At 40.8% G+C, this 14,389-nt stretch overlaps 2 protein-coding genes across 2 annotated transcripts; both read left to right on the forward strand.

The window, feature by feature from the left end:
* The first annotated feature begins 2,182 nt into the window (after nt 1-2,182).
* On the forward strand, nt 2,183-4,800 carry LOC117475457 (blue-sensitive opsin-like). The gene is given in 7 exon segments (XM_034121673.1): nt 2,183-2,561; nt 2,641-2,815; nt 2,910-2,925; nt 2,927-3,076; nt 3,830-3,932; nt 4,176-4,312; nt 4,607-4,800. Coding segments are annotated over 7 exon segments (1,065 nt in total). The 3' UTR covers nt 4,712-4,800.
* Nucleotides 4,801-6,067: 1,267 nt separating this feature from the next.
* LOC117475467 (blue-sensitive opsin-like) lies at nt 6,068-9,740 on the forward strand. Its single transcript, XM_034121688.1, has 5 exons — nt 6,068-6,446; nt 6,570-6,738; nt 6,831-6,996; nt 8,179-8,418; nt 9,511-9,740. The coding sequence occupies exons 1-5, from the start codon at nt 6,068-6,070 to the stop codon at nt 9,613-9,615; spliced, it is 1,059 nt and encodes a 352-aa protein (XP_033977579.1). The 3' UTR covers nt 9,616-9,740.
* The last annotated feature ends 4,649 nt before the right edge of the window (nt 9,741-14,389 follow it).

The raw sequence follows: 14,389 nt of genomic DNA on the forward strand, positions 1-14,389 counted from the left end.
AAACAAATAACGAACCAATGAACAAAATGTTATATTATGCAAAAACTATAAAATACAATAAACAAATATTATAATAAAATGTGGTGCCTGATGTGCTACCATCCAAAACCCCATGCATAAACAAGAAAACAGCATTAAATAAGCAGTCACAATGCATGAAAGGGTTAAAAACAAAACAAAACATTGTAACAAAAATGTGCAATTACAATAAAAACTACGTAATAACACTGCAATGACACTATTAATGAGTTTTAGTTGCATTAAACTGCATTTGAAAATAGAAAATACAATTTAGTGTCAAAACATTGGCAAAAAAACCAAACAATTGTAATAATAAATAAATTATAAATTGCAATAACACTAACAAGTAATAATAAGAGCACTTTAGCACTCAATTTAGTGTGAAACGTGCTTGTCCTTCACTGAGCATCTTGGTCATCCTTGGTGGCAGAGAGGACACAGCAGTGACTCTTTTCCAGGCCCAGTCTGTTTCTCTGCTTTGTTTTGATCAGAGTCATTGCAGAGAAGGAGGCCTCACACAAATATGTGGATCCAAAGGGCAGTAGCTGCTCCAAAGCTGTTTTTCCCAGCTCAGGATGCTCCTTTTTCACACACACCCAAAACTGCGTGAGAGTGGAGTTTTCAAATGTCATCTTTAGGCCGCGGTCAGATGACACATCCAAGAGTTTTTCCTGGTGACAGAGAGGAAGCTTTTCTCTGTTTGCTTCTGACAGAAGAAATGGGTTTCTTACCCAATCAAGCTGTGCAGGTTTATCCTCCATGTCAGGAAAGTACGACTTGAAACTAACTATCAGGTTGGCCAAGTGTTCCTCTATAATGGACTTGACTGGAGCGCTCTGCACATCCTCACTGGAGAGGAAAGCATCTACCTGAGGAAAGCAGGTGAGATCCCCCTGTGTACATGCCCGTTTCCACAACTCTGCTTTCTTTACGAAACCACCCACCTTGTCATACAGGTTCAGAATGTTGGTGTTCTTTCCCTGCATGCACACATTCAGCTCATTCAATTTGCTGAATATGTCTGCCAGATAGCAAAGCTTTGCAAGCCAATCTGTGTCCTCAAACAGTGTGGCATAGGGAGATCCTTGCTCTGACAGAAAGGTGTGCACCTCCGATCGTAACTCCAACAGCCTGCTCAGTATCCTCCCCCGAGAGAGCCAGCGCACTTCTGTGTGTAGCAGTAGTTGGGTGTGTTCAGCTCCCATGTCCTCGCAAAGGCGGTGAAACAGACGCGCATTGAGTGGCCTTGACTTTATGAAGTTAATAACTTTGATGCTGTTGTTCAAAACGTCATGCAACACAGGACTCAGCTTTTTGGCCGCCAGTGCTTCCCTGTGTATGACACAGTGATTCCACTGCACTTCTGGATTTTTATCCCTAATACGTGCCATGAGCCCTTTAAATCGGCACGTCATTGAGGTAGCTCCGTCAGTACAGGTACAGTTTCTCCAGTCCAGCTCGTTTTCAATAAAGAAATCATTCACAACATTAAAAATGTCCTCCCCCGTTGTTTTCCCCTCTAAGGTATTGCAGAAAAGCACATTTTCATAAATGTCGTCAGTATCCACGTATCTCACGAAAGCAATGAGCTGAGCCTTACCGCTGACATCGGTCGATTCATCAAGCTGGAGTTTTCCCACAACTTGTTCAACAATATCTGCTCCCATTCGTTCTATTCTGCGTGAAACGGTGTCATTAGAAGCACCGTTTTGAACTTCTCCGCGGCACTTCTGTCCAGCATCGTCTCGGCCAAAACAACAGCAGCTGGGAGTAACAGGTCCTCAGCGATCGTGAACGGCTTTTTGGCTTTAGCGATGAGCAGTGATGCCGCATACGATGCCTCTAGTACCGAAAACCGGTTCTTGCTGGCCCCATTCGGCTGCCGAAGTACCAATACACACTTACGTCGGAGGGGGGCGAGAATAACCTGAGCAATAACAGTTAATGGCGAGTACGGCAAATACAAGTTGTACCAAGCATAAGCAAAAAAGCATTTTTTGTATTAACCTTTTTTATTGTTTTCTTTCGCGTACCCCCTGCAGTACCCCCACGTACCCCTAGGGGTCCGCGTACCCCCATTTGCGAATCACTGCTGTAGACGGTGACCTGACCCTCACATGAAAAGGTCTTCTTGACTTTTCTTTTTAACCTTCAGGGAAACATGAAGCACGGCCGTGATGTGGAGCTTCCGGAGGATTTCTGGATCCCCATCCCTCTGGAGACGAACAACATCACGTCCCTCAGCCCATTCCTGGTCCCCCAGGACCATCTAGCGAGCTCCGGCGTCTACTACGCAATGGCCCTGTACATGCTTTTTGTATTTATTGTGGGCACTTTCATCAATGCGCTGACAGTCGCATGCACCATCCAGAACAAGAAGCTCAGGTCCCACCTGAACTACATCCTGGTGAACTTGGCGGTTTCAAACCTTCTTGTGTCCTGCGTGGGCTCCCTCACCGCATTCCTCTCCTTTGCAAACAAATATTTTATCCTCGGACCACTAGCATGCAAAATTGAAGGTTTTATTGCGACGCTTGGTGGTAAGAGAAACTTTAAAAACACATATTTAAGTTATAGAGTTTTAATGAGTTTTATAATTCATGCTGTATATCGTTCCAGGTATGGTGAGCCTGTGGTCTCTCGCTGTGGTAGCGCTTGAAAGATGGCTGGTCATCTGCAAGCCACTTGGTCAGTTTATTTTCAAGCCTGACCATGCTATAGCTTGCTGTGCATTAACCTGGGTGTTTGCACTGATTGCTTCCGTCCCTCCCCTGCCCATTTTCGGATGGAGCAGGTAAGCATAAAAAACCAACATTTAACAACTTTAACACTTAAACATTGGGAATCTTGGACGTACACTCAATGCTCTTGTGGTTCTCTCTCTCCAGGTACATCCCAGAGGGCCTACATGTGCTCTTGTGGTCCAGACTGGTTCACCACAAACAACAAATACAACAATGAATCCTACGTCATGTTTCTCTTTGGATTCTGCTTTGCTGTGCCCTTTGCAACAATTGTCTTCTGCTACTCTCAGCTCCTCATTACGCTGAAAATGGTGAGGAAAAGTTAGAAGGTCGAGAACAGAATTTAGGAATGTTTTTTTTCTAATGACATTTTAATGCTGCTCAGGAACTTAATTTGTCCCATGATGCCTTGAATTCTTGTTTTTTCCAATGCCTCCATGGTGAACTCCAAAAACTGAGAAAAGTTGAGGAATTTAACTAAACAGTGAATGCGCTTAAATGAGAATATCAGTTTACAAATATCAATTAACTTGTGCAATATAATCCGAGTCTCATTTATCTAGGTGTTAGTCTCACTACTTTCCTACATGCAATATTTTGCTAAGCTATTATATCTAATACACAGAACCTGTTTTGTTATTAGAACAAACTCGACCCCGATTTACTACGTTTCAATAAAAGGGTCTTGATTCTTTGTTCACCTTGGAGGCATGCAGGAAAACATATTCCCTAAGAATTCAAGGTAACACAGGGTGAGTAGTTCCTATACAAATGATCAAATCAAATGAAATCAAATCAAGTTTTATTTATATAGCACATTTTTAAACGATTTTTGGTCGAGCCAAAGTGCTGTACATATAATAAAAATACCCTACAGTAAAGACACTTTACAGCAAATACAACAGCACAGTTTGTGCAGAATATCAGTATGAGAAAACGACACCCTCTGTCTTTACGATCATTCCGTTATAACTGCATCTCCTGTGTGATTAAACTATCTGGTGCAAGGATCACTAAACATGAAGAACTCAGAAGACATGACAGTCACTTCTTTTCCTCAACAGGCAGTGAAGGCCCAGGCAGAGTCTGCCTCCACCCAGAAGGCCAAGCGGGAGGTGACCAGGATGGTGGTCATCATGGTGTTTGGCTTCCTGGTGTGCTGGTTGCCTTACGCCCAGGGGCGGACTGGCCATCGGGACGTTCGGGACGAATCCCGATGGGCCGGTACTGAAGTGGGCCGGTCGGACGATGTGGGCCGCTCGGATAAGTCACTAGCACCCCCCCCCACCCCCGTCGACAATTTCCTCGCGGTATTTACTTGCGGCACCGATGTGGGCCGCTCGGATAACTCACTAGCACCCCGGGCCGGTCGAGAGTCCCGGGCTGATTTGTAGTCCCAGTCCGCCCCTGCTTACGCCTCCTTTGCCCTCTGGGTTGTGAACAACCGTGGGCAAACCTTCGACCTGAGATTAGCTTCTGTACCTTCTGTCTTTTCTAAATCCTCTGCAATCTACAACCCGGTCATTTATGTTCTCCTCAACAAGCAGGTTAGTTTGATGCATCTGTCTTATTGAAATCATATTACTTCTATGGAGTTAATGGTGTTTTTTAAAATAGTTTTTTAAAATATTTGTATTGAAGACACATAGAAAATACATTTGGTACATTGATAGGTTAGATTGAATAGTTCAAAGCTATAGCCATACATAGATGATCTTCACTTGAAGGCATACAATATTTAAACCACAATTATAACCAAAACAGACCATGTAGCCAAAATATAAGAGAGTGTTGTGGTGGGGTTTATTTTTTAAATGTGGATTTCCTTTGATGTTTCTCAGTTCCGGACATGCATGATGAAGATGCTTGGGATGGGTGGAGGTGATGATGATGAGTCGTCATCAACTACGTCAGTCACAGAAGTCTCCAAAGTTGGGCCTGCTTAATCTGAACATCACAATTTATCTGCCACAAATGACTGAACTGTAAATAATGGTAAATGTATGTGTGTCTTGGTCATATGAAAATATATAAATAGGAAATGCTTCAACTCATATAATAAAGAAATAACACATATTCTGCAAAGTAGAAAAATTCAAACAGGGTATGGTGTCTTTTTGTTGATGATACTGGTTTGAAGTACAGTTTCTGTTTTGTAAGGCCTTTACACACCGCAACAAGAGGCTGTAAAACAAGCTGTGTTGTTAAAGTAACTCATAGTTTACTGACATATTCAAAAAGGCATGATATTTTATGATGTCAAGTTCCTACAAAATCCCTAGTTTTTTACCCAAAAACTGCTGCAAAGGCGACCGATCATTTGTGGTCAGGTTGCTGTTACGTTGGATTATGTTGCATTTGAATTCCCGGTACCACTTTACAATAAGACTACCCTTATAAAGGGTGTACGAATAGTTTGTAATTCATTTATTAATTAGGTCCTCTCTGCATTGGCTAATTGGATTGACAAAGGTACAGTGAGCATCTTTGCGATTACACTAAGTTCTCAACGTCGTATGCACTCTTTAAGCTCAGAGATGGAGGCAATGTTACGAAAAGAGAGGATTAAAAGGGTTTAAGGGGCATTAACTCGTTAGTTAATGGTGTTTGGAATCAGATTAGCAGGCAAATACCTACGGCAGTCTTCCTTAAGAAAGTGGGATTAAGCTTTAATCGGTTTTTCATGTTAAGAACTAACGTGCAAGCTTATACCTACACAGGTGCACACATTTACATGCTTGTGTGTTCCTTGACTGAGATACCTGTACATTGTGTTCCTATAAAAAGGGAATCTTTTAAATTCAACTTCTTAGCTCCAAATAGCACTCATATTCATAATTTAAATCAGTGTCTTGCTTACCAAAAACAACTTTCAAAGGTTTACTGTATCACATGCAGTTAGATAAGCACCAATATACGATTTTCAATCCTTTACACATGCTTTATATCCTAAAGCAGTAAACCTGTTATCCTCAACCCCTCAAATATCCAGGTTGTATCCTCTTTGGCAGTACAGCAAGAACTACTAAATGAATTACACTGATTAAAGCCTACCCTAATATATGATTCAATTATAGTGTCATTAACCATTAATGGGGATGAGTAGCTTCCTGGGTACCTTTATAAAAGTCCCTCCTCCACAAGAGTTTAGTAAGAGGCGTTAGGGACGCAGACCACACAGCATTCATGTCTGCCTCTTAAAACTTTTACTCTTGTTATATGATATATATGATCTAGGCAAAGCAACAACAAGGAGAACACTTTCGGTATAACAATTGTTTTAATATATATAAATAGGCTAAATGAGAGGATCTCGGGCCATGGAGCTACCAGAAGACTTCTGGATACCTGTTCCCCTGGACACCAACAACATCACAGCATTGAGTCCTTTCCTGGTTCCACAGGACCACCTGGGGAACTTGTCTCTCTTCTATGGCATGGCAGCATTAATGTTCATCTTCTTTATTTTTGGCACTGCCATTAACGTCCTCACCATTGCGACCACTATCCAATACAAGAAGCTCCGGTCCCACCTTAACTACATCCTGGTGAACTTGGCCGTGGCAAACCTTCTCGTGGCCTGCGCGGGCTCCTTCACTGCGTTCGTCTCATTTGCAGCCAGATATTTTGTCTTTGGAACACTAGGATGCAAGGTTGAAGGTTTTTTGGCAACGCTTGGAGGTAAGATTCAAGTTGTAGTTTCGAAAACAATATACTTCTATTTGATCAAGCCCTTTTTTATTCCTGGACTTCATTAAAATGGTTTCAAAAAGGTTTTTTAATGGTCTGTCATTGTCGTTCCAGGTATGGTGAGCCTGTGGTCTCTCGCTGTGGTAGCGCTTGAAAGATGGCTAGTCATCTGCAAGCCACTTGGTCAGTTTATTTTCAAGCCTGACCATGCTATAGCTTGCTGTGCATTAACCTGGGTGTTTGCACTGATGGCTGCAGTTCCTCCACTTGTCGGCTGGAGCAGGTAAGTAACTAAAACCAACCTATTAAACTGAAGCTCTTCAACACTTGGAATCTTGGAGTACACTCAATGCTCTTGTGGTTCTCTCTCTCCAGGTACATCCCAGAAGGCCTGCAGTGCTCCTGTGGTCCAGACTGGTACACCACAAACAACAAATACAACAATGAATCCTACGTCATGTTTCTCTTCGGATTCTGCTTTACTGTGCCCTTCACCACCATCATCTTCTGCTACTCTCAGCTCCTCATTACGCTGAAAATGGTAAGGAAAACAAATGTATAAGTCTATCAGTAAAAATCATCTGGCTGTCTTTATGAGATATTAGTAAATTATCTTGTTGAATCATCTCAGACTTATGATAATGTGGATCTTAAAATATTGACCTATACTGATAAGCAAAAACATCTCAATATAGGTCTGTCAGAACAAGCTGCTGGTTTGATAAGTATTATACTTCTAGCCCCCTTAGTGTCTCTTTGGGTGTTCCCTATGGGATCCTCCTGGGACCACTAGTATTCATTAAACATGCTTTCAATGTAAACGTCCACTTTTGCCAACAATATTTGGAAGTTAAACTTTTTGTACGTACCCTGTGTGATGTCAACGGTGTTATATATCTTTCCAAAAAAAGAAAACCTAGTGTTTTCATTGCCAAATGTAATTTAAATTGAGTCTGTAGTCAACAAAAATCATTTAAACTTTGCATCCAGAAACTGGTGAAAACAAGTCTTGCTCTTCTTATAAGGCCAAAATACTTCTTGCTGCCAATTTTAGGTCTGGGCTACAATAATTTCGCAATGCCTTCACATGCTGGATACCGTCTCCCGCGGAACACTGAGACTTGTTATATATTTTAAACTCATTATTGTTCCTTGTATGCTTGTCCACTCGTACACTTAAATATTGGCACTTTCTTATAAGACTATCCTCTGTCTTCACCAACATCACTTCAACAGAGTATGGGAAGTTATTGTGTTAGCTCCCAGGAGCTATACTATCTGTCTCTAAAGCCGGGACTGACTTTGGTAAGAAGGCATTAACTATGGTGTTCCCTGTGTTTGGAATCAGTAATAAAATCACCCAAATGATTGGAAGCTGGTCCCTTCAGAGGCATTAAAGAGGATTTGAATTGACTTGAGGAAAGGCAGATTGGACTGATTGGTCTCCTATGTTGATGATTGTTTTTTTGACATTTTATTGGTGTGTAATTTATGTTTACATTTATTTCAAAATGATATGTTTTTTTGACTTGACCATGACGCTCTTGAGAAGAAGATTTGTAATCTCAACGATCTTAATCTTAAGACTTATTTAGTAAAAGTTTATCCTTCTGATGCTGTAACTTCAACACAGAGTGGCTGCAAATATACTTGCTTATTGCTGGTTATACTACTGGCTTAATAAAAAGTATTTAACCCAAATCACCTCTCCTTTCCACCACAGGCAGTGAAGGCCCAAGCAGAGTCTGCCTCCACCCAGAAGGCAGAGCGGGAGGTGACCAAGATGGTGGTCATCATGGTGGTGGGCTTCCTGGTGTGCTATTTGCCTTACGCCTCCTTTGCTCTTTGGGTTGTGAACAACCGTGGGCAATCATTCGATCTAAGATTTGCGACCATACCTTCCTGCCTCTCGAAGGGCTCTACAGTCTACAACCCTATCATCTATGTTCTCTTCAATAAACAGGTCTGTTCAATGTTGTGATGCACAACAAATTCAAAATCTATTTTCAAGTGCTAAAATAGTCTTTGTCCATAATCTTCTGTTTCTTACTGAGTCATAAGGTGTATTTCATTTAGCCTTTAGAAGACCATACAATTACTTCCTTGCAGAAGTTTTGAGTCAACGTTTTTTTGTATTGATTGGCACACAAGATTCAAGATTCAAGGCTTTATTGTCATGTGCACATTAGCTAAACTTAAAGGGGACCTATCATGCAAAATGCACTTTTGTACGTCTTTTATACATGAATATGTATCCCCGGTGTTCCAGGGAACTCACCAAGTGTCAGAAAACACAACCCTCTCTATTTTCCTCCATACCCAAATCTCTAAAAAAGGGGCTGCAACGGATCTGATAAAAACTGATCCAGATTTGAACACTGTCCTGACGTCAGGACAGTGGCGCTACGGCTATTGGGCCAACTCCACCAATCAGGAGGAGACAGCCACGGCCATTGCCGTTCGAAAGCGCTGGAGACGCTGTAGTACATATGCCAGGCCAGTGGATGGTGCTGTTCTCACAGAATCTGTCCTTGCAAAAACAGAGCTAAAAAATGTCAAATTGAGCAAAATGAGGCATGGCTAAAATGCATGATCTGTTTGGTATTTTGAAAAAAAAAAAGTATAAATATGCCTTATATTGGTATGGTCCTACACTATATTATTCAAATATAGCATGATAGGTCCACTTTAAGTCACAGGCTCCTCGACAACTCGTTACAGCAAACATTTTCCATACATTTCAGAATCAGGATACCCTTATCCGTCCCACAGTGGGGACATTTACATTTGTTACAGCAAGAGAACATGTTAAATGTGTGGAAATATCCTGATAGAAGTTAAAAGAAAAAGGAATAAATCCCACTGAGAACGGTGCATTTTGCAGTTTCTGGTGCAGTGCCTTTTTTGAGACCACCACTTGGGAGCGCCAAAGTATTTCCTTTGTTATTTCACATGTTCCTTTATGGTACATGTAGCGTTTTTTCCCTCGTTACACGTGTTCACAAGAAACCATTTCCATCTGAACTTCAATTATCTGTTTTTATTTCTCCTACAGTTTCGTTCATGCATGATGGAGATGATTGGTATGGGTAGTGGAAGTGATGAAGAAAGCTCAACATCAAAATCAGTGACTGAAGTCTCCAAAGTTGGTCCTGCTTAGACTGAACATCGGACTATAACCACTATACTGATTTTGAATTGTAAATAAGAATACATATAAAAGTGTTTTGTCATATGAATTAGTATGGGATGGGAGGCGTGTGGCGCAGTGGGTTGTGTGTTGGTGTTCGGATCAGGGGGTCACAGGTTCAAACCCCACTGCAGTCAGCATGTCGTTGTGTCCCTGGGCAAGACACCTCACCCCAAATTGCTCCTGTGGGGATTGAGCATGTAAGTCGCTTTGGATAAAAGCGTCTAACAAGTAACATGTAATGTATGGGATGTTGCTATTCAAGTAAGACACATTAATAAATAATCGACTATGATGATGGCATTCCCTGGTTTGAATGATTGATATATATTATTTCCTCATTTGGGTATTGTGTTGTTAACCCTTAGATGCACGAGTGATTGGACCCTACACTCTTCCATAGTTGGGTCCAAAATTACCCGTGTTAGAATAATGTGTTTTTATGCAATTTTTGTCATTTTGGTTAAGAAAAATCACTTGTATAATATTTAGTATTATATTTTGGTCCACACATATTTTATTTTTCACTATTTAAAATGTAATTTTTTTTTGTTGAACATTTTGAAAAAAAAACGTTTTGAACATATTAATAATTGAAAAGCAGAAAATGACACTCACACAGATCAATTTGATGACATCAAATATCTTCTGAGGTAAAACATTTAGATAATCAGACCGAAAAGACCGATCTCACTTCATCTCCCTCCACAAACACTCCTCTGCCACAGCCTCAGTCACCCAAGGCCACCCCAGCGATCAGTACTCGGCCCCCTCCTCTTCATCATCTACATCCTCCCCCTCCGTCAAATCCTTATTTTACCACCTCCACAAAATTGCAAAGATCCAACCCACTCTTACATGCCCTGCAGCTGAAAGACTTATCCTACCTTAATTTCCTCCCGCCTTGACTACTGTAATTCACTTCTCTCCATCAGCTCAACCTCCCTCAAAACTCTAAATTGTACAAAATGTAGCCGCCCGACTCCTCACACACACCAGATCATGGCACCACATCACACCAGTCCTCAAAGACCTTCATTGGCTTCAAAGACCTTCTTATTCTTAACGCATTAACAACAAAATACTGGCCCTCACCTACAAAGCCCTCCACCATCTGCTCCCCCCCATCTTACTGATCTTATCACCCCCTACCAAACCCTACGGTCCCTCAGAACCACCTCAGCCGGTCTCCTGTCCACCTCCAAGTCCAAACTAGGCAGCTTTGGGGACAGAGCCTTTTCACTGGCAGCTCCCAGGATCTGGAATTCCCTCCCCCAAGATCTCCGCTATTCTGTAAAATAATCTTCCTGAAAGGTGTCACTTCTGATGTAGTCTGTGTGGTCTACAGTGAATGCATGCGGGTCATTTTTGACCAACTTATGGAAGCCTGGGGTAGTAATACAAAAACTAAAATGTCTGAAAATGTATCAAATGTAAATTTAAAATTTGAATGGCATGATATCTAAAACTCATTTTTTGAGGAATAGCTGGAATATGAAATGATAAAAAAATGTAATTACAAAGATACTTCAAGAAAACCACCTCACCGGGTCAACAAAATGACCCACTTATGCATCTACTGGGACATGTCAGAGGTAAAAAATGATGCAAGTTTTTTGTTTATTATTAATTATTTCAACTCCCTTTAAAATATTATTCCCAAAATACATAGTGAAATCTAGATCAATAGGTCTTTGCATCACCACCGTCAGGCGGCTAACGTTCGGGCGTTTCAGTAGTCACTTGTTAGGAACCGATGTATTTTTTTTTACACACATTGGACATTCACGAGTGGGTTCAACTGATCTATTTATCTCAGAGTCCCCATGTTAACAATGCTGAAGTAATATCACGTCTACTCTAGCTTGGGAAGAAACGATATGGGTTGTTTATCAGTTAGTGCAGCATCAGAGCGTCAGTCTGGAGTTTCATCACGAAATATGAATCTGACAGTAGCTTCAAAGAGCATCAAGGTAGATAAAAATAGCACCTTTTTAATAAGAAAGAAGATCACAGGTATGCATAGCTGAGTAAATAATTCTTATTTTTTAACAGAGGTGGAAGAAGTACTCAGTATTTTAAAATTGTATTGAAGTACAGCACTTGAGTAAATGTGCTTAGTGACTTTACAACTCTGTTTGTTTTACATGCAGGGGCCCAGGTTACAAACATGTTCTGTCTTTGGCTATGCTCAGTCACTTTTAATTTTACATTATCTCTATGTTAAATCTCTTATAATATTCTTCATTTTTGCAATGCTGTAGCTCATTAATGCTCCTTTGCTCACAGTTCCCCACCAGCAACACAATCAACATGCCATTCTGCTTTAGTGGTTTATCGTACTCTGATGGCTTACTTATGATGATGATTTAACAAAGATATAATGTACTTTTAAAGTGGCTTCGAGAATATCTGAAGACAGGTGATGTTGCCCCCGGGTGTTGAACCCGAGGCCCCCACATTTAACACCAATGCTTAGAACTCCAGGCCACATGACAAACTCTCCGTATGTACGCCGTAATAGTATCTGTTACTGTGATGTCTTTTGGATTGAATGTGTACCTTTGAGAACACAATGAGCGCATCTTTTACACAATGCTGCTGGCCACGCTGTTTTGCTTGGGTAGCCTTGTATTCTGTCGATACGACTATTAAATGTGTATGTGTCTATAACAATTTTTTTTAGCTATAATATTTTCTTTCACTTCCTTTGACAAGTCCAACTTTTATTTAGAAGCTTTACACAGCAAAGAGGAACACAGTGACAGAGCGCTTCTCTCTTTGTGTAGATCAACACATGCTAAATACATATTTTAAAAGCTTGAAGCATCGGGAATTCCCACGTGGACCCCCATCCAAGTATCAAACCCCATTGTTGTTTAATCCATCTCGTGTCTTCCTCCATCTTTGGTTCACACATCAGTTAATTTATTGTTTTTTAAAGTCTAAGCTTAGAAACTGTGGAGTATATGTCTGGGTGTATTTGGCGCAAGAAGGACACTTCACTTCAGAGCCCTCGAGAGCCAGATATAAACGTTTATTAAAATTGGACCTATTGTGCTATATTGGAAAAATATATTGTAGGGCCTTACCTATACAAAACATGTCTGTGAAGTTTTTTGCTTAAAATACCAAACAGATCACCCATTGTAGCCATCCCTCATACTGCTCATACCCCTCTTTTGCAGCTCTGCTGTGATAAAAACGCCATCCTGTTCTAAAACACAGGATTATTTCTGAAACAGTATGGAGCTCAAATGCCTTTTCTCTTGCGGGTTTATCACAAGGTGAGTTCCTTTTTTTATTTCCTGCACACATGTGCTCTACAGTACAGGTTAGCTCTGAGTGTTAGCGAGGCTTGCTAATGTAAAGAAAGACGAGATTACGTCCAAAACACGTCAGGCATTGTTTCTGATAGCAATTTTCTGTGGGTCCGCTGCCGATTTGACGTCAGATCGGCAGCAAATCTGTATCCGCTCGTTGTACACCCGTTTTTAAAAGATTTGGGTACGGAGGAAAAGAGAGAGGGTTTTATTTTCTGGCGCTGTGTGAGTTCCCCGACGCACCGGGGACACATATTTATATATATCACAAAGTGCATTTTGCATGATAGGTCTCCTTTAACATAAAAAACTCAGTATTACTGCTTCTTCAGAGCAAAATATTGACAGGTCTTGATTCTTGATCTCTTTAGTTCCCAGTTCGGTGACTGTAATCAGTTTTGTATTTTTGGATGTATAACCCCCCCCCCCCCCTTTCCAATTGTTATGATTTCCATCTGGGTGGCTTTGGCTCATGGACTAAATGGATGTCTGCCAATCTGAAGGTCAATTGTTCGAGTCCCATTGGAATTGGTATTTTAAACTATTCAGCTATAACGCACGGAAAACGCTTAGAACACCTAAAACGTGTTGAAATAGTGGCACAATGAGGTTCAACCTTATTTATTTAAAATCAAGCCAATATATCCTTTACTGCCACAAAAACCACTGTATTCCACGACTTAACCCGAGATAGGGTCTCACCAAATATTGACTCGGCCATGCATGGGAAAATCGTACCTAACAAGTGCACATGCAAACACACCGTCTATAGCAGATTAACAATGAGAATGGATTTTTCCCAATCCACCATTTTTGGTTTATGGGCTATGTATGAAATAAAAGAAAAACACATAGCAGATTGTCATCTCTGATCGTATAAGTAGGTCCCATTTTAGCCCTAACCCTAACCCTAACAAACGTAGAAACCTGGCCGGGTATTTTCTCTGGAAACTGTTGGACAGGCTTTGGTTGAAGGGATTAAAAGGATGCCTAAGAGTCAGAAGATCAGTGGTTTGAGCATAGTTAAATCTTAACTGGGTTGGAAAAATGGTGGCCCAATTCCAAACCACACCCTAACTAGTCACACTTGTAGCTTAACAATATAAATATATTTTCCCTCACCAACAAATGACTTACATGATGTAAATAACACAGAAGAAGCACAAATGTTGACAAACAGAATTGTATTATTCTTACCGATAAGGAGTTATAAACAAGGTCCAAACATTTTCTTCCAGCTCACTGTAGATATTTTGAAACTTAATATGTTATATTTAGATTTAGTTTCAGAACATCAGCAGTGAGCTAAAGGGAGAATTCAGAGAATAATTCAGAGAGACAATTAAATGATATGAAGGTTACAGAAAATGATTTCTATCACATATACTGACACTACAAGAAATGTCAAAAGGTCGCTTGCT

This window comes from Trematomus bernacchii, unplaced genomic scaffold (genome assembly GCF_902827165.1).
Source record: "Trematomus bernacchii unplaced genomic scaffold, fTreBer1.1, whole genome shotgun sequence".
Lineage (NCBI taxonomy): Eukaryota > Metazoa > Chordata > Actinopteri > Perciformes > Nototheniidae > Trematomus > Trematomus bernacchii.

What these genes read in the sequence shown, in the direction of transcription:
- LOC117475467 (XM_034121688.1), top strand. Translation starts at nt 6,068, where the DNA reads ATGAGAGGATCTCGGGCCATGGAGCTACCAGAAGACTTCTGGATACCT. An exon ending in TTTTTTGGCAACGCTTGGAG is followed by an intron (nt 6,447 to 6,569) that starts GTAAGATTCAAG and finishes TTGTCGTTCCAG; the next exon opens with GTATGGTGAGCCTGTGGTCT. An exon ending in TCCTCATTACGCTGAAAATG is followed by an intron (nt 6,997 to 8,178) that starts GTAAGGAAAACA and finishes TTTCCACCACAG; the next exon opens with GCAGTGAAGGCCCAAGCAGA.